This window comes from Drosophila miranda, chromosome 4 (assembly GCF_003369915.1).
Source record: "Drosophila miranda strain MSH22 chromosome 4, D.miranda_PacBio2.1, whole genome shotgun sequence".
NCBI classification, from domain to species: Eukaryota; Metazoa; Arthropoda; class Insecta; order Diptera; family Drosophilidae; genus Drosophila; species Drosophila miranda.
In genome coordinates, this window is record NC_046677.1 from 7,006,704 (window position 1) to 7,026,262 (window position 19,559).

The 19,559-nt window shown below is 43.4% G+C and overlaps 1 protein-coding gene and 1 long non-coding RNA gene across 5 annotated transcripts; both read left to right on the forward strand.

Annotated features, from left to right (window-relative positions):
* The first annotated feature begins 383 nt into the window (after positions 1-383).
* LOC108162566 (pregnancy zone protein) lies at positions 384-13,376 on the forward strand. Of its 3 annotated transcripts, XM_033394041.1 has the most exons (9): positions 384-480; positions 1,571-1,640; positions 2,781-3,494; positions 3,562-3,988; positions 4,048-4,394; positions 4,450-5,003; positions 5,068-6,232; positions 11,987-12,953; positions 13,024-13,376. In XM_033394041.1, the coding sequence occupies exons 2-9, from the start codon at positions 1,615-1,617 to the stop codon at positions 13,273-13,275; spliced, it is 4,452 nt and encodes a 1,483-aa protein (XP_033249932.1). In that variant the 5' UTR covers positions 384-480; positions 1,571-1,614; the 3' UTR covers positions 13,276-13,376. The 3 variants fall into 3 exon arrangements, with proteins under 3 accessions (XP_033249932.1, XP_033249930.1, XP_033249931.1); XM_033394039.1 differs by lacking the exon at positions 384-480 and having other exon boundaries at positions 1,397-1,640; XM_033394040.1 differs by lacking the exons at positions 384-480; positions 11,987-12,953; positions 13,024-13,376 and adding an exon at positions 7,270-7,580 and having other exon boundaries at positions 1,398-1,640; positions 5,068-7,199.
* Positions 13,377-16,697: 3,321 nt separating this feature from the next.
* On the forward strand, positions 16,698-18,435 carry LOC108163822. 2 transcript variants are annotated; one of them, XR_001775728.2, is made up of 3 exons: positions 16,698-16,853; positions 16,952-17,087; positions 17,923-18,435. It is a non-coding gene; the product is annotated as an uncharacterized LOC108163822 (long non-coding RNA). The 2 variants fall into 2 exon arrangements; XR_001775727.2 differs by lacking the exon at positions 17,923-18,435 and adding an exon at positions 17,144-17,898 and having other exon boundaries at positions 16,704-16,853.
* The last annotated feature ends 1,124 nt before the right edge of the window (positions 18,436-19,559 follow it).

A 19,559-nucleotide genomic window follows, 5' to 3' on the forward strand; every position in this document is an offset into this window, starting at 1 on the left:
CCACAGGGGGTTCACCGCAAAAAATCCGGTTTAGCGAATATCTTTTGTATGTGTATCTTTCGTAAATTAGTCATACTGCCTATATACTTTTCTCTTTTGCAAAGTTACATATGTGAAATACATACAGGTGACGTCATTGTTTGGCCCAAAGAGCGAGAGATACAAAACAACAACAGCTGACGCGGCGCTATGGAGAGAGGTTAATATTGCAAAGTAGAGAGCAAGAGAGAGTTTGATATATTTATAAGTCCCACAGCAAAACCGTAGAACGCTGTATTTCCCATCCGTACGCCGGCTTCGGTTGGTGTTTGCTGCTAATAAGTAATTTAAACAAAATAAAGAGAGATGACACCCATCATTTACTGAAACTTTTGATGTTGGGATTTTCCAAATATTAAAGGCATCAACAAACTACAAAATATCTGTGGTTCTGCGGAAACTAAGTATTCTCAGGAATTCCCCAAACTGTCCCCAGCCCATGTACGTAATGTGTTGACGTATGTATAACCATAGTCAAAGTGTAGAACCGTGTCCATTAGCGTACTAAAAGCGAATTTCGATAAAAACTAGCTTTTAAGGCACGAAGCGACAGTTATTAGAGACAATTAAAGTGTTAATATCTGAAAAAAAACCAAGATGAAATATATTATTTCAGAGATATATGGTATATCCATATGTACATTAATTAATTTGATTTTCGCATGGCTAAAGTTCAGCGACCAACACCTGAAATATCGCACTTCTAATTCATTCCATAGAACAATCAGATAATTCAGGGGCAAACCCTATTTGCGTGTATTACTGTGTATATCACTTGTTCAATAAACCTGCAAAATGTTTTGTGGGTGTATGATATCATTAACGTTCAGCCATTGCTTTCTATGACGAAATACTTCGCTAGTCCAAGCTATATATTTATTTATGGATGTAAGATCTTTTCTATCTATACGTATTGAAAAATGTTATATATGTACATTGGCCAGTATGTATGTACATACATACTCGTATATATAAATCCATACGTACATGATAACATTATAGTTGGCTGGCCCAACCTTTTGATGTTCAAGCTGCGATTGCCGGCGTTTTTTCTGTATATTGTTATTATTATTTCTGGTTTTGTTTGTTTGTCTGTTCTGACTTATCATCGATTTGCTAATAGATTTGTATGTACTGTACAAAATACATTTGCAGTCCTTGTACATTATGTACATATGTACATCTAGGCACTCACACAAGCATACATTTATTTGCTTATAATTTTTATCAGTATTTATTTTTGTATGACTCGCGCCACTGTCGACGTCGGCGTCGCCAGGCCCGGCTTTGAATCTTTGTTGTTGGTTGTTGGTGTCGTCGATGCTATAACAAATCTGTGAGGCTTCCCACTGAACCAGTCTCAGCTCAGCTCTGAGACCCGTCGGTTGTATCCGCGCTTGCAATATCTGTTCACAATAATCGAAAACCCCCAGCACCCCCGTTCAAAGTGTTTCCCCTTTTGTAATTTTATTTTTATTTTGCTCCTCCTTGTCCCCTTTCGGCCGCCACACACACAAAATGCTTCGCGCAGACGCCTTTGCTGTCACCGTCTGTGCGACTCTCGCGCTGCTGCAGATGATGGAACCGGTAAAATGCGAGGGGTAAGTCCATTCCATTTTCGGTAGATATGGCCAATGAGATCGGTCAAAAAAAGTTATAATTTAATGAATATGTATATGGGCAGGTAGGGCATCGCAGCATTTAATTAGGCTTCAAGGTAATTAAGTATATGGTGTGTTTTCTATGTTCATATATACATACATACATATGTACTAATATATGCACATATGTATATATATTTATTTAGTACCTGGTTCGCTGTTAGTTATTATTACGAGTGCAAAGTAGTATATTTGTTGATTTATAGCCATTTTGCCCTTGAATGATTAAAAGGACAATGTTCTAATTTGAATTGTGTATCAAATAAAAAAATTGCCTATATTTTGTCGATCAATAATAAGAAATAGGTGATGGCATAATATTTATATATGTATATGCACATACTCGTATATCATCCATCGGCTCTCTACAATGTTTTTTTTCGATCAAACTTGTGCTGCTAATTGAGTTTTTTAGTAAACCACATTTTATATATTGCTCACACATCGCATCTTTTGTTTGGTTTATTGTGGTTTTTGTTGATTACAACTCATTAATCACTGACACGATCATGTTGCTCTATCGAGACAAGCTGGATAATTACTAATAATTAGAAACGAATATAAAGGCTAAATACGAAATGCGATATTAAGTTGAGAAGTTGTAATAACCTACTGCCATTCAAGCTTGAATGTTAAAACTAATCAAAACCCAAACAACGGAGAAGCTCTCCTGGGGGCCAGTTCGTTTTACGGGTTTGTAAGTGCTAAAAAAATAACAAAAAGTTCGTAAACAAATTGTTCGTTATATAATCATAAAGCCATCCGGTTTTTGAGATTTTGGATTCTGATTCAGCGTAGAATCAGGTTTTTGGAACATTTACCGTTATCTCCAGTATTCTAATGAAATTCATGTATAAATACATATACTTTATTCATATACGACAAAAAAACCCATCTCGGTATTTGATGATTACCTTCGGGGAATTGATAATCCTGAGGTTAATGGAAGGGCTAATCAAAAATTTGTGTTATTTAAGAAAAAGCGTAGTTCACGGCTCCATCATAAACATTAAATTCTGAGATCAACTTTTGTGATTTACCAATAGAAACATAATTAACGATTCTGTTCTTCGATTACAGTAAATACACCATTGTTGGCCCCGGAACCATACATTCTCATCGCGACTACAATGTGGCCGTTGCCGTTCATCAAACCAAGGAGCCGGTGACCCTCAAAATTGGCATCACAGGACCCTCATTCAATGAGACCCAAACGGTGGAACTGGCCAAGTCAGATGAGTTCAAGCAGATCACCTTCAAGCTGCCGCCTCTGGAGACGGGGGATTACAATCTAACCGCCGAGGGCATATCGGGGCTGAAATTTGTCAATACAACGAAGCTTAACTATGATGACTTCAGGCCGTACATTAAGATACAAACCGATAAGGGGAAGTACAAGCCCGGCGATACGATCAACTATCGCGTCATCTTCCTGGATGAGAACCTGCGACCGGACACAGCTGAGGACGGGGTCGTTGTCTGGTTCGAAGACTCCAAGCGCAACCGCATTAAGCAGGAGAAGCACATCAAGACCACCAGTGGAGTGTACACCGGGAAGTTCGAGCTCTCCGAGTTTGCCACGCTCGGCACGTGGACTCTACTGGTTCATAATGGCGAAAATCAGCAGGGACGCTCATTTTATCCAGGCGGACGACACTTTGGCCACTTTCGTTCCGATGAACGTGTCTCCTTCGAGGTGGAGAAATATGTCCTGCCCAAATACACCATCAAAATGGATGCCACCCAGCAAGTGTCAGTCAGAGATGGTGATATAAACATAGTGCTGAAGGCCAAGTATGTAAATGTTTCTACTCCGAGAATATTCTCGTAAATAATTGTTGTACTTCTTGTCTTGGTGTAGCTATACCTATGGCAAGCCCGTCAATGGCAAGGTTTTGGTCAATGTTCACATGGATGAGACCAGTGTGTGGGAGAATGTCGATGGCAAAACCGTGCGCAATGACTTCCCCGGCCACTCGCTGATTGCCACCGCGGACATGGTCAATGGCAAAGCCAAGTTTGATCTGAATCTTAAGGAGTTCGCTAGTTATTTGCCACACAAAACGTCATCGGCATATGCCCAGATTACGGCAACTCTCGAGGAGAACTTTACGGGCGTGAAACTCAACGAAACTGGTGGTGTTCAACTGTATCCGTATCGCTATGAGATGTCTTGCCCGGACTTTTCGTCTTGCTATTCGTTCAAGCCCGATAAGGAGCAGGAGCTTGTCTTCAAGATAACGCTGGTCGATGGCTCTCTGCTGACAGACACCAAGTCGGTTGTCAAGGTGGGTACAGTTTAAAGTCATCTTTTATTTCTGGCAAATCCAGCTTATTCTACTTGCAGGCAAAGTTCACCGAAGGAATACGGCATACCTATGGCTTCTATCACTATGGCAGTGAGGAAAAGCAGCCAGAATTGCCTGAGATTGAGAAGAAAACGTTCGAGTTCGAGAGTCATTTGAATGAGTCTAGTCTGGTGCCTTTTAAGGTCACTCTTCCCGATCTGCCGGACATGGAAAACTATACGCGCTACTATAGCATTGAGCTGGAATATGCGGACGAGAAGCGGGAGCTTTACACCACCTATCCCTATAGGGAGCCGAAGAAAATCGACACGACCGACCCCAGCGAGGAGGAAAAGGAGAAGGAATGGTTTAGGGCCGAAGTGAAGAGACCGAAGGACACCTGGAAGTACGTGGGATAATTATCATACTAACTAATGTCCTAACCTGTCCCTTTTTTACAGCCTGAAGATAGGCCAGGAGTACCAGGTAACCTTGAACTCCAGTCGTCCACTCAAGTACTTTTTCTACAACATCATTGGTCGCGGCAATGTCCTGAACACTGAGCGAGTGGATCTGGCCGAACCCCAGAAGGTCTACAACATCACACTAAAACCCACATTCTTGACCGCGCCCCATGGTCGCATCTATGTGTATTACGTGGATGAATCGGGCGAATTCCGCTATGCCGAGGACACCTTTAGCGTCGAGGTTGAACTGCAAAACAAGATTGAGATCACGGCCCCGGAGGAAGTGAAGCCAGGTGCCGATGTTGAGCTGGAAATAAAGACACCGCCCAAGTCTTTTGTTGGCCTTCTGGCTGTGGATCAGAGCGTTCTGCTCTTGGGCGGTAATAACGATCTGGACAAGGATTCGTTCAACTGGCGCTTAGGCGGCTATGACACGTCCACACCTTGGCAAGGTGGCTATTCCTACTATCCCGGCGAACGCAGCGGTGTTGTGACCATGACCAATGCCTATTTCTTCTATAATCGCACCGCTCCTATTAGCTATCCACGTAAGTAGTTTCTACATAACATCAGTGCTTACGTTTATTCTTACAAACATATTATCATCGACAGAAACTTTTGGTTTTGGTGGTGGAACCGTTTCGGCCATGCGGAAGACTGCTATCGCGCAAGACGCTCCTGTCTACCATACAACAACCGCAGCATTGGGTGCTGTTCCAACTGCAGGATTTTCTGCAGAATCCGGTGCCGCTGCTGCTGCACCAGTGGTCCGTAAGAACTTTGCAGAAACTTGGATTTTCGCAGATATTGAAAACACAGAGACAGAGATCTTCAAGTGGGTGAAGACCATACCCGACACAATCACCAATTGGGTGGTCACTGGATTCTCCCTGAACACAGAGAAGGGACTAGGTGTGACCGACCATAAGGTGAACATTAAGACGTTCCAGCCCTTCTTCGTCTCCATCCGTTTGCCTTACTCGGTGAAACGTGGCGAGCTCATTAATGTCCCAGCCTTGGTCTTCAACTATTTGCCCAAGAATCTGGATGTGGAGCTGACGTTAGACAATCAAGATGATGAATTCGAATTCGTCGATGCCTCCAATGAGGTTATTGGCGATCAGAAGCGTACTCAGGTCATCCGTGTGGGAGCCAATGAGGCAGCCGGTGCATCATTCCTGATTCGTCCGAAGGTCATTGGCAATATTCTGCTAAAGTTTTCAGCCATCTCTCCTTTGGCTGGCGATGCTGTCCACAAGTCGCTTAAGGTAATCCCAGAAGGAATTACAAAATATCAGAATCGAGCCTTCTTCGTCAATCTCAAGGATGTTGGAGAGTATAAAAACACCTTTGAACTGGAAGTGCCGGAGGACATAGTTCCAGATTCGCAGCGAGTGGAATTCGGACTTGTAGGCGATCTGCTCGGCCCAGTGATCAAAAACCTAGAGAATCTCCTGAGATTGCCCAGCGGCTGTGGCGAGCAGACTATGTCTAAATTGGTTCCCAACTATTTAGTAAGAGACTACCTGAAGAGCATCAAGAAACTAACTCCTGCCATTGAAACACGCATCAAGAGAAACTTACAAGAAGGCTATCAGAATATGCTGCACTATCGTCACGATGATGGGAGCTTTAGTTCCTTCGGCCCTGGCAAATGGAGAGAGGAAGATCCTGACCGCAAGGGCTCTACCTGGCTGACATCCTATGTCTTGCGCTCCTTCAGTAAAATCAAAGACATCATTGATTTGGATGAAAAAGGCTTGGAAAGTGGTTATGAATTCCTGCTGAGCCGTCAGGCAGAGAATGGCAGCTTCACCGACGCAGGAGAATACTTCTACGGATCGCAGCGCTCTTCACTGACTCTTACAGCCAACGCCCTGCTGGCACTACTCGAGCAGGACAAGAAGAACCAGACAGCCATAGACAAGGCCGTGGCCTATCTGAGTGCCAACACAGAGGAGTCTGAGGAATTGCTGCCCAAATCTATAGCCGTCTATGCATTGCAAAAATCAAAGGCTCCAGACGCCGCTAAACATGTGGCAAGCCTCAAGGCCCTAGCACAGCAGGAAGACGACCGCACATGGTGGACGGAGGACACAGAGAAGCTGCGGGCTTCCAGGGGCTGCCGCCGTTGGTGGTGTTGGGTGTGGAGCCACGACGTGGAGATCACTTCCTATGCGCTCCTCACACTGTTGGAAACAGAGCAGGAGACACCGGACTCGGTTTTGAACACTATCCGCTGGCTAGTGGCGCAGCGCAATAGTTTTGGAGGGTTTGCCTCCAGCCAGGACACAGTTGTAGGTCTGCAAGCCCTGATCAAGTTCGCTGAGAAGTCGGGCTATGAAGCAGCCAAGTGGGAGGTGAGTGTCTCTAACAAGGGAAAGCGAGAGAAGACCGAGAAACTGAGCGCCACGGAGGAAAACGATCTGGTGCTGCAGACTGTCGAGTTTCCACAGGGTACCCAGTCGCTGGAGTTCGATGCTAAGGGCACAGGAGCAGCTCTGATTCAGATTAGCTATCAATACAATGTGGTAGAGAAGGAAACAAAGCCCAGCTTTAAGATACAAACAATTGTCAAGCCAGAATCCTCGCCAGCCAAGCTGGAACTGAGCGTGTGTGTGGAGTACGTGGAGGAGGGCAAAGCGAAGGCCTCCAACATGGCCATACTAGAGGTATCCTTGCCGTCTGGGTATACCGCCGATGAAGATAGCTTCAAGGACATAAAAGACATTGAGCGTGTCAGGGTAAGTAGTTCGTCATTTATTCCATTCTGATAGATCGCCTGTAACCTAAATTGTTTCGTTCCTTTTGCAGTTGGTGGAAACCAAAAACGGCGATTCTGTGATTGTTGTCTACTTCGAGAATCTGCTGAGGGGTGAACTCAAATGCATACCCTTCGACGCTTTTAGAACCCATGCGGTGGCCAACCAGAAACCCGCTCCCGTTGTCCTCTACGACTATTATGATACGAACAAGAAGGCCACCGAATATTATCAAATAGAATCGAAGCTCTGCGACATTTGCGAAGACTCTGAGTGCAAGAGCAAGTGTTAAGCTATCTAAACCAAAATTACTGATTACTTTTTCCGTCACTAATAAATAAAAAGTGCAATAATGTGATTATATGGGAGACGTTTACTTTCTGTTTGGTAATTAATTTCTAACCAGTTCATGTATAAAGTTCTAAATGTCTGCATTCCTCTTTTGTTTTTACCAACATATTTTCCTCAATTTAAATAAAAATTATATAGAGTACAGCAAATACAGAGTGTCGGGTTAAGGGACAGTTGATAGACGGAATGCATGCGCTTATTTATACATTATTTTGTATACTGTGTACTCGAAGAGTACTCGAATCCATCAGGTATACATTTCTGTGTGTTTGTCCGTCCGTCCATCTTGTTGGATGCCCAATTCTCAGAGACTATAAAAGTTAGAGTAACAAAATGTGCAGTGGCGCTCCCTTGCGGAGTGAGCGAGATTTGTCATTAAGTGGAAAGAGGATAGACGCAGTGCAGGACTATTGTATAAGCAACATTAATCATAATTATTGCACTTCGATACACGAAGATCTTTTCGACCGACCAACTGGTTTCTACTGGCTTGCTTTTAATGAAGTTATGTACTTTGGTTGATCTTCTTTCGTAAATCCTGTGGGGGGGCATAGTTGAAAATGTTGAGATCTCTTTCCATAGAGTCCAGGGAATCCGCATAGATTTTGTTCCATGTTTCCTGACTTGCAGAATTCTTTCCGATCTGTGTCCTTGCATGAATGCAAGCTAGAAAGAGCTAGAAATTACTGCATTTGTATATGTATTCTTCCTCTTTATAAACAAGAAGAACAGGAACGACTGGTTCAAGTAAATGCAACAGGATGGTATGGTCGATTCATTGATGATCGTGAGACGACGTACCAGTCACAGCTATGCTGCAAGTGTCATCGGTTGCCGGGTTTTTATACAATTTAAAGCATAACTAAAGAGACACATATACATATTATATATTTGATTATGTTTTAATGAAAATGCTGTTGACGGACTCATTTACTGTGGCCGTTGGTGCAATTTTGACGCTGCTGCATGTGGTCGGACAAGTAACAGCCGAAGTGTAAGTCCTACAAAACTATGAATTCTCCACACAACTCTTTCCCTATCACTCCACACACACTGTCTTTGGTCGCTTGGGCATGACGCTTCAGATGCAATGACTTAGTCTTGTATCGTATTTGGTTTTAGTTAAAGCCAGCTATAACTAATAGTTCTCTTGAATGATTCTTTTGGCAGCAAATACACCGTTGTTGGCCCTGGCAGCATTAAATCTTACCGCGACTACAATGTGGCCATTGCAGTGCACTATACTAAGGAACCGGTAACTGTGAAGATCGGGATTACTGGACCATCACATAATGAGACCCGAACTGTCGAGTTCACCAAGTCTAACGTCTTCAAGCAGCTCTCCTTTGAATTACCCCTCCTACAGCCAGGTGACTACGATCTGACGGCTGAGGGCGTATCGGGCTTGGTGTTTAATGATTCAGTGCGTCTAAATTGGGACTCACCAAATCCAATGTTATTTCTCCACATTGATAAGTTTGAATACATACCCGGCGATACTGTCAATTATCGCGTTATGATCTTGGATGAACAGCTGCGACCGAATCTTAACGCCGAGGACATTGTAGTCTGTCTGAGGGATCCAAAGGATTTTTACATCGATAAAGCTAGGCCAGCAAGGACGACAACCGGGGTACATACGGGAAAATTCCATCTATCCAAGCTTGCCAGTCTGGGCGAATGGACAATTGATTTCGAGGACACCGACGGGGAACCATATAGATCCGATGTCTACACATTCACCTTCTTTAACGTGGAGCGGTATGTTGAGCCCAAGTACTTAGTGAGGATAGATGCTCCGAAGCTCGTATCCGTCAAGGATGGTGTTATGCAGATATTTGTATTAGCTAAGTGAGTACTGTCTACTATCTACTTGGTGGGACTTCGGGTCTCTTGATCCTATGCTTTTCCTTCTCCTCTTTCAAGGTACAGCTACGGCACTCGTGTAGAGGGAAAGGTCGTAGTAAATATTGAACTATTTTCGGAGGAAAGTGAGAAAAAACTTACCAATCACACAGTAATAGTAGCGCAAGATATGGTCAAAGGAAAGGCCACGTTTGTGATTAACCTTAATCAGTTTGCCAGTTGGGTAACCAAACAAAATTCCAAGTATTTGGTTGCAATTAACGCAACGGTGGAGGACCATCTTACGCGAAAAAAGATCACAGAAACTGGAGAGCTAAAATTAGTTCTTAATCGCCATCTGGTATCCTGTGTGGATATGCATGAGTGTTATACATATTCGAAAGATAAGGAAAAGGAGGTGATCATCAGCATAACCAAATTAGACGGCACCCTTCTAACTGACACTGATTCAGTGGTGAAGGTATGTACTTAGGACCAATAGCTAGCATTGATCTGGAGCTAATTTGATTTTTCTTTACAGCTCAAGTATTCAGAGGGAAAACAGGACTTTTTCGGTGTCTATAACCGTCTGTCCGAGAACAAAAACAGAACCTTCATCTTCGATGGCCATTTAAATACGTCTGGCCTGGTTGTTTTTAAGGTAACTCTACCTGGGTTTCCAAATAAGATGCGTTTTTGGCCCTATGACCTTACTTTGTTATATGCCGGTGAACAGTATGAACTCAGGCAAGCGTTTCCAGTTAACTTATGGGGCGGTGGGTTTAAACTGGGGAAAAATATTGCGTGGAGAAAGACACAACGGTTCTCCCTTTATGTACATGGACCCAGGGACAGCAAAGGGTCGTTTGAGGGTCTGCGAGTCGGAGATGAGTTCGAGGTGACACTAAGCTCCATTATCCCTTTTAAATACTACATATACACAATTATTGGCCGCGGAAACATCCTGCACACCAAACGCATTGAGCTCGAGCAGCCCAAAACGGCGCATAACTTCACCGTGAAAACCACTTTCCTGAACGCCCCCAGAGTATATATATACGCATACTACATAAGCGAAGACGGTGTTTTATATTACACTGAGACAAACTACCTGGTACTTTTGTGTTTTTCAAACGAACTTGTCATTTCTGCGCCATTGGCTGGCAAACCCGGAGACAAAGTCGATGTGGAAATCACTACGGAGCCCACCTCCTTCGTTGGTCTCTTTGCTGTTGATGAGAGGTTGATTCAAAGTAATAAAATACGTAATGAAATGCCACATAGCGATCTAGATTGGCGCTTGGACCAATTTAGTTCGAGAACGTACTGTCACTGCCCCGGATCAAGTTCTGGCTTGGTCACTATGACCAATGCCAATTTTTCGTCAAAAAACGGTTATCGAGCCATCAATTCAGGTTAATATTTATTCACTCGCGGTAAAGTTCCCAACAATAATAATAATCATATATTTTTTCTAACATTTACTTATCAGACAGCACCTATCCCACGAACACTTCAGGACCCCCTGCCTCTGGTATACCAAAAAGAACCTTTAATGCATTCGGTTTTTCTTGGAGCTCTGCAGAGTCTTGGTTCTTTACGGACATTGAAAGAACGGAGACGGCTGTCTCAAAGTTGAGCTGTACGCTGCCGGACGCATTGGGCAGATGGGTAATAAATGGCTTTTCCCTACATCCCGAGAAGGGACTGGGTGTCCCCCCAAATAGCAAAATGACAGTGATCTCGACATCTATCCCGTATTTCATCTCCATACGCCTGCCCCACTCAATGAAACGTGGAGAATGGATCAGGGTGCCAGTGATCGTCGACAACTATGCTCCCCAAGAGTTCGATATGGAGGTCACACTGGACAATCCAGATGCGAAATTCGATTTCGCAGAAGCATCCAATCAAGGACAGAATCTCACTCAGGTCATCCGTGTGGGAGCCAATGAGGCAGCCGGTGCATCATTCCTGATTCGTCCGAAGGTCATTGGCAATATTCTGCTAAAGTTTTCAGCCATCTCTCCTTTGGCTGGCGATGCTGTCCACAAGTCGCTTAAGGTAATCCCAGAAGGAATTACAAAATATCAGAATCGAGCCTTCTTCGTCAATCTCAAGGATGTTGGAGAGTATAAAAACACCTTTGAACTGGAAGTGCCGGAGGACATAGTTCCAGATTCGCAGCGAGTGGAATTCGGACTTGTAGGCGATCTGCTCGGCCCAGTGATCAAAAACCTAGAGAATCTCCTGAGATTGCCCAGCGGCTGTGGCGTGCAGACCATGTTTAGATTGGTTCCCAACTATTTAGTAAGAGACTACCTGAAGAGCATCAAGAAACTAACTCCTGCCATTGAAACACGCATCAAGAGAAACTTACAAGAAGGCTATCAGAATATGCTGCACTATCGTCACGATGATGGGAGCTTTAGTTCCTTCGGCCCTGGCAAATGGAGAGAGGAAGATCCTGACCGCAAGGGCTCTACCTGGCTGACATCCTATGTCTTGCGATCCTTCCGTATTATCAAAGATATCATTTATTTGAATGAGAATTTGTTTACCAGTGCATACAAATTCCTGCTGAGCCGTCAGGCAGAGAATGGCAGCTTCACCGACGCAGGAGAATACTTCTACGGATCGCAGCGCTCTTCACTGACTCTTACAGCCAACGCCCTGCTGGCACTACTCGAGCAGGACAAGAAGAACCAGACAGCCATAGACAAGGCCGTGGCCTATCTGAGTGCCAACACAGAGGAGTCTGAGGAATTGCTGCCCAAATCTATAGCCGTCTATGCATTGCAAAAATCAAAGGCTCCAGACGCCGCTAAACATGTGGCAAGCCTCAAGGCCCTAGCACAGCAGGAAGACGACCGCACATGGTGGACGGAGGACACAGAGAAGCTGCGGGCTTCCAGGGGCTGCCGCCGTTGGTGGTGTTGGGTGTGGAGCCACGACGTGGAGATCACTTCCTATGCGCTCCTCACACTGCTGGAAACAGAGCAGGAGACACCGGACTCGGTTTTGAACACTATCCGCTGGCTAGTGGCGCAGCGCAATAGTTTTGGAGGGTTTGCCTCCAGCCAGGACACAGTTGTAGGTCTGCAAGCCCTGATCAAGTTCGCTGAGAAGTCGGGCTATGAAGCAGCCAAGTGGGAGGTGAGTGTCTCTAACAAGGGAAAGCGTGAGAAGACCGAGAAACTGAGCGCCACGGAGGAAAACGATCTGGTGCTGCAGACTGTCGAGTTTCCACAGGGTACCCAGTCGCTGGAGTTCGATGCTAAGGGCACAGGAGCAGCTCTGATTCAGATTAGCTATCAATACAATGTGGTAGAGAAGGAAACAAAGCCCAGCTTTAAGATACAAACAATTGTCAAGCCAGAATCCTCGCCAGCCAAGCTGGAACTGAGCGTGTGTGTGGAGTACGTGGAGGAGGGCAAAGCGAAGGCCTCCAACATGGCCATACTAGAGGTATCCTTGCCGTCTGGGTATACCGCCGATGAAGATAGCTTCAAGGACATAAAAGACATTGAGCGTGTCAGGGTAAGTAGTTCGTCATTCATTGCATTCAGATAGATCGCCTGTAACCTAAATTGTTTCGTTCCTTTTGCAGTTGGTGGAAACCAAAAACGGCGATTCTGTGATTGTTGTCTACTTCGAGAATCTGCTGAGGGGTGAACTCAAATGCATACCCTTCGACGCTTTTAGAACCCATGCGGTGGCCAACCAGAAACCCGCTCCCGTTGTCCTCTACGACTATTATGATACAAACAAGAAGGCCACCGAATATTATCAAATAGAATCGAAGCTCTGCGACATTTGCGAAGACTCTGAGTGCAAGGCTACTGTGAGCTATCTTAAGTAGAGTTCCTGTCGTAATCATGCCCAGCGCCACATGACGATACACTTTTAATTTCTAACGAAAGATAAGAAACTGCCAATCATCAATTCCTTTTATTTTCAAAACATTTTTGTGGTTTTATTGGTTTTAAATGGTGTGTTTAAGTCGAAAATCCCTTTAATGAAGGAGGACGACTCTGGAATGCAAGCTATGTGTATAATTTCATTCGTCTAAGATGGTTTTAAGAATGTAAGCCGCGTCAGTCATTACGTTTCCGGGAGCTGCTCTGCCGGATTGTGTTATATATTCGATACTCAAAGAGTATAGGAGAAGTGAGAACCCAGAAGTGAGCACCCAGAAGTGAGCACCCAAAAGTGAGCGTTTTCGACCCCATAGAGTATATAAAGTATATTATTGATCAGCATCAATAGCCGATGACGGAGTATCGGGTATAAACGTAGAGCCGTGGCCCTAGTGGCGGCTCTCAACGTTCCCGCTTGCTTTGTCTGTTTTTGAGCTTTGAGGAGTTCAACGAATGTGCAATCAAAAAGGCATGCGCCTGAGTCGCCCTCCCATGCGCCCCGAACTGAGGTTCTATCAGCGGCGATACTTAGATAATCTGAAACAGCACACTCTAGCAGCAATGTCTGAGCGCATGATTGGTCTGACCGAACTCTCGACTTAGTCTGGGTTTTCCTGATCTTCCTTTCCTGTGTTATTTGCTTAGTGGTATCAACTACGTAGAGACTACAACTCCCACAGCTGCAGTATGAAAAATTATCCTTTTTTACATGATTTTTCTATGGACATGCCTCTAAATGGCATTTCTACATGACTTTTACATGGTTTTAGCCAGAACGGAGAATAAGTTCATTAAATAGCAAGTTTTGTTTTTTGTTTTCCCCGTAATTGTTGGCCCGATCAGTACTTGTCATGGCTAATGACAACTCGCCAAGACTTTCGGGTATTAGCACAAATAGCCAGGCGGTGAAGAAAGAGTTTGACCTCCAGTCCGACAAGCGCCTATTACAGTCTAAAAAGTGCCCATCAGATTGTAATTGTTAAATAATTAACTGTTTTTAGCAATTTTCCGAATATTAAAAAGCATACCAACAACAATTAAAGGTAATCGGTTTTTTTTTGTTCCTAACTCGCTTTTAAGCCTTGAGAGCTTAAATGAATTCTACAATATTTTCACAGATGACTTGATGGATTTGTTTCGATTATTTATATTGTATGTTGGGCCAATCACAATACCCTAGGAATACCAAATATAGCTGTCAAGATCTTGTAATATTTTCTACTGCTGTATATTTTCAGTTGCTCATCACACTCCGACTAGCACGGAACAAAAAATTTTGTTTAGTTTAGAGCTTCGGTTTGGTTTTCGGGTTTCAGTGTCGTAACAACTTTGACTTTTCTCACAAAATTAAAAAATTAAAGTTTTTTTTTAATATTTTCCAGAAATTTTACGGATCGAAAATGTGCTACCCTTGTGGATCCTGCGGACCCTGTGGATCATGCGGTCCCTGTGGAACTACCTGTCCGTGCTGTGGCCCGCACAGTCCCCCATGCGGAGCTCCCTCGCCCATTCCATGTTCTCCGGCGCCGGGCTGTTGCTGTCCCCCGTTGCCCGAGGGCGGCATACCCGATCCACGGGTCTGGAACTATTGGAACACCCCGCTAACCTATCCATGTGAGTTCTCGTCCGCCTTAGGAATGGACCTCTACCTGTATCTGTATCTGCATCCCGTATTCATGCTTATCCTCCTCTTCCCACAGGTGGCTTCTAGGATCGGACTAGCTCTCACCCTGGTCTAGGAGTGGGCTAGGAGGAAGCACACACTCTTCGATAAAACACTCCATCCCGTGTCCTCGACCATTCCAAGCTTTAATCAAAACAAAAAAGCAGTTTGGGATTCCAATGACACGGACATGTTGGCGAAGTATTTGTTGGGCACATTTCTGATGGTAACTAAATTGGTAACTAAAATCGGCAAGGAACCCAGTGGCACCACTCGTCAGAGGTCTTTCAAAGAATGGAGAACATCGACGGAGAGGAGAACGCTGCTCAGGCTTCTTTCAGTCTTTCTCTCAATTTTGGTAGAAGTTTGGGCACCTTTTTGGCAATAAATTCACTAAAAAGTTATGTTCTTTATTATTTTAGCATTATTCAGCATATATGTACAATGTTCATTTTAGAGAGTGTTGTAACACCTGGTATCAAACGATCAAGGATATTACTCGTATAGCGATTAAACGTTAAAAATGCCATGCGTGCCATGGCTTCCTATGATCGGAAAAATTTCCTGGTTTTGATGGAGACATTCATCGGAGTTGGAATCGAAACGTCAAATAAAAACATAAAAGCAAAAGGAAATTCTTTTAATTTCTCTTGTATTTTGTGGTTACTCCAATCTTCCTCGACGGTGTGCCATCGGCGACCATCAGAATTAGCATCAGCCACGCAGGACGGAATCTGCTCCACCAGCAGCATCAGATGCCACGTAGATCTGTATGTCAAATGGCGGCCACGCTGGTCTCCCGCCAAGAGGAGACGCTACCACACGGGGGAACAGCCCCGTCTATAGTTTCCGATGATGGTAGCAAGATGGTGATGCTGTCAGCCAGTTCATCCTGCAGCAACCTGCTGGATAACGCACAATTCAAGAAGCTCAGGGACGTGCACAAGTATTTGCGTTCGTTGCAGCACATACCAATGCCACATGAGCCGTCGTTTTTCGTCAAGTTTGTTGTTCCATTACCAGAGCCCTTGACCATATACGGGTCCACCGACAGGCCACACAATGCAGATTACATATTGGTTTTTTACTTATTAAATTTTAAATATTTGAACAGTTTCAAAAACTAAAATATTGAATTGATTTTTCTTGCAAGTTCTAGAGCGCAGAATACTTTTTCAGATGAAGGATCAGATCAGATGTGTACGTCAGTTCTGGCCCGTCCACAGCATAATTTGGAGGTTTTTCACACTGAAAAAAAAGGGTAAGCAATTTTTGAAACGTACACATTTCCCCTTCAGGTGTCGCCTTTGGTAATTACATGTGGCAGCCCGGATCGCAGCCCCTCAGCAACACTGATCTCAGATCAAGATGCCAGATCTGCCAGATATGCATACATATATTATCCAACCCGCTAAATACATTAGAACGTACTTAAAATGTAGCAAATGTGTAGTTGGCGTGTAGTTACAATTTCTAGAAATGCATTTAGTGGAAATTGTTGCACACTGTTTTTGCTTAAACCTTATTTTATAAGCAATGCATTAAAGATGAAAACTTTAATTTAACCAGTCTTGCAGGAAATTGATTTAATAAATGGATAAAATTATGATTTTAGAGCTGAGGGTAATAGTGGCGCCACTCGATAGTTTTGAATGGAATGAGTTAAAACATCGATAGTATCGATAGTGGACCAGCTGATGTATTTTGTAATATTTTTTTTATATTTTGTGGTGATTTTTTTACACACAAGAATGGAAGGTAAAAAAGGACAAAATTTGTCTTCCCACGTCCCTCCAGCGGATCCGGATTGTTCGTGCAAAGAAGGCGCGTCCTAGAGTCCGTGCCGGCCCGTAACTGGTAAGGCCTACCTTCTAACCACTTTTTTTTAAACTGCAATATCAAGATATTGCATTAGAAACAAATTTAATTTCAATTTTCGTTCGACCATAACCCAGAAATATGCATATAGTGTATATATATGTGTGTATTCTGAAGCAGCAATGTGGTCTTCTCACCTCTCTCCGGCGGGCATGCATTCGGATTGTTTGCGCAAAGAGGGGCCGTCCCAGGGACCGGGGCGGCCCGCCACTGGTAAGTCTTCTGTGTTGCCACTTGCTACCTACTAACCATTTTTTTTTAACCTGCAGCAAAGACTATGCAATACCAAGATATTGCATCAGAAAAAAATGTTATTTCAAAGCCCAGAAATATGTATGTAGTTGTGTATGTGTGTTCTCATCAATGTGCTGAATCTAGCCCAAGAAATGTAGTTGTTTTTGCCATTTTGCGGCCTAGAAGGTTCGTTAGGCGTCGCTAAAAATTGTATTTGTTGCTAAAACATTTTGGAATTGTGAAGGAGTACGCTCTTGCTTCTACGGCTTGTTTCTGGTCGAATATGTGTATGAGCTCCTCGGGGAATTCACATTATTTGCTTCGCTCCTAGTGTTACTATTTTATTAGTTTCGCGTACTGCCTAGGGATACGGTACACTGGAAATTATTAGAGGGTAGAAGGTAGAATCTACCATGACCTATCATGACCCTGAAAAGCCGAGATAATTCATAATAATAATCCCTGGAGTGTCCTGTATTCGCTAGCCTACTTTGTTCCCGGGCGGCATGGTTCGCCAATTAACGTACTTTTCTACCACATAGCCATAGTAACAAATATTTTTGTATACACTAAATTCATTTAAACGCATACTTGCCAAAACTATTAAGAACCCTCAAATCAAAATTAAATTGACCGAATATACTAAAAATAACCATACAAATAGATAATATAAATATAAATAATTACAAATACATACATAAGTAATAGAGCATATAGTAATAACTAAAAAGCAATATAGATAGATAATATAGATTTTAGTTAACTGAAAATAGAAAATTATACCGCAATATTTACTTCTTCTTTCTTTCTCCAGGGATTTGCAGAAGCATCAATGTACATATTCGGTCCTGTTGGCCAACGGGGCCAGAATAGGTATTAGGTATTAATCCCACACCTTGGCTATGAACACGTTTAGTCACATTGATTTTCTGGGACCACAATTTAGTTCTCGAAACACCAAGAGGAGAAAGAAAAACTGGGGCTAGTCTGCCGATTGAAAGAAATGGGTTCTCCGGATCTTTCTTTGCTTAATCTTTCGCCAATCACCCTGAACGGTTGGTTAAATTATGGGGAGTTTCCTTTGCGTTTTAAACTCATTCGTAACATTCTTCTTGAAACCAACATACCTAAAAACTAATTTTGTATTCCCCATACTTAATAATCAGCACGTATACCTTTTATCCATAATAGGCAGAGATCGGCAGTATAATTTTAGATGAATTATTTATGATTAACAAACTAGTGCCTGGTTGTAGCAGCAGCACAAAAATGAATGTGCCTAGTTTTAAACGCTGAAAAAAATAAATGTTTGCCTATGCTTGCCGCATCTTGGTATTGTATAGTCCTTGCCAGCAGGCAGCGCAATAGCGCGTGTCCCTCGGATTAGTATGTTTTAAGTCTTATACCTCGCTAAGACGGTACACTGTCAAAAGACTCACCAATGGAGTGCCATTCATCCCATTGACACGTAGGTGGTACGGGATTGGGATTATGGGTAGAGTATGTACTATCTAGATCCGCCATATTTCGTATTCCGGCGAATTTCCCAAGCTACTGCAATCGATATTGTATAATTTAGTGGTTATGGAGTGCGACCCTCGAGAAGATAGCGGCAGCTCGAGAAGCGCCATCCCAGATATGTTGATAATTATGTATTACTTGTCCAATTCATTGGGTAGCGATAAGACGACGCCCCTTTGAGATTGTTTAGATGTTTGCCCATGCTAACAGATACATTTCACTCACACGATGAGCCCCCTTGATAGGAGTATGTCGTATCTGCTGACTACTGTGCCGTGCCGGCAATTTCCCCGCCTAATTGTTTGTCTCTATTGATAAGGTTTTTTTAAGTTGTATTTTTTATGTTTACGGCGCCTTTGTTAGTTGGGATTGTTGTGATGGGCGGAGGAACTCTGTCAGATGAAGCTGTGAAAGTCAGTATTTCATTGACTCGTCAGACCTTTCCACTAATTGGTACAGACGAATATATACTATGTATACATACATGCATTGTATCCAATTAGGACATACTTCGCGAATCGCTAAAAATAGGAATGCATACAAACATATGTATTTATATTCGTTATTCTCTGCGAAAATTTGCATGTAAATAAGTTTTTTATACCCGATACTCAAAATTAGTATTGGGGTATATTAGATTTGTGGTAAAAGTGGATGTGTGTAACGTCCAGAAGGAATCGTTTCCGACCCCATAAAGTATATATATTCTTGATCAGCATCAATAGCCGAGTCGATTGAGCCCTGCCTGTCTGTCCGTCCGTCCGTCTGTCAGTCTGTCCGTCCCCTTCAGCGCCTAGTGCTCAAAGACTATAAGAGCTAGAGCAACGATGTTTTGGATCCAGACTTCTGTGGTATGTCACTGCTACAAAAATATTTCAAAACTTCGCCCCGCCCACTTCCGCCCCCACAAAGGACGAAAATCTGTGGCAT

Excerpts from the sequence above, each read along its gene's own strand:
- LOC108162566 (XM_033394039.1), top strand. The coding sequence starts at position 1,558 with ATGCTTCGCGCAGACGCCTTTGCTGTCACCGTCTGTGCGACTCTCGCG. Across the intron at positions 6,233-11,986 it reads GGCTTGGAAAGTGGTTATGA|ATTCCTGCTGAGCCGTCAGG; the intron begins ATTCCTGCTGAG and ends CAGTGCATACAA. Across the intron at positions 12,954-13,023 it reads AAGACATTGAGCGTGTCAGG|TTGGTGGAAACCAAAAACGG; the intron begins GTAAGTAGTTCG and ends TTCCTTTTGCAG.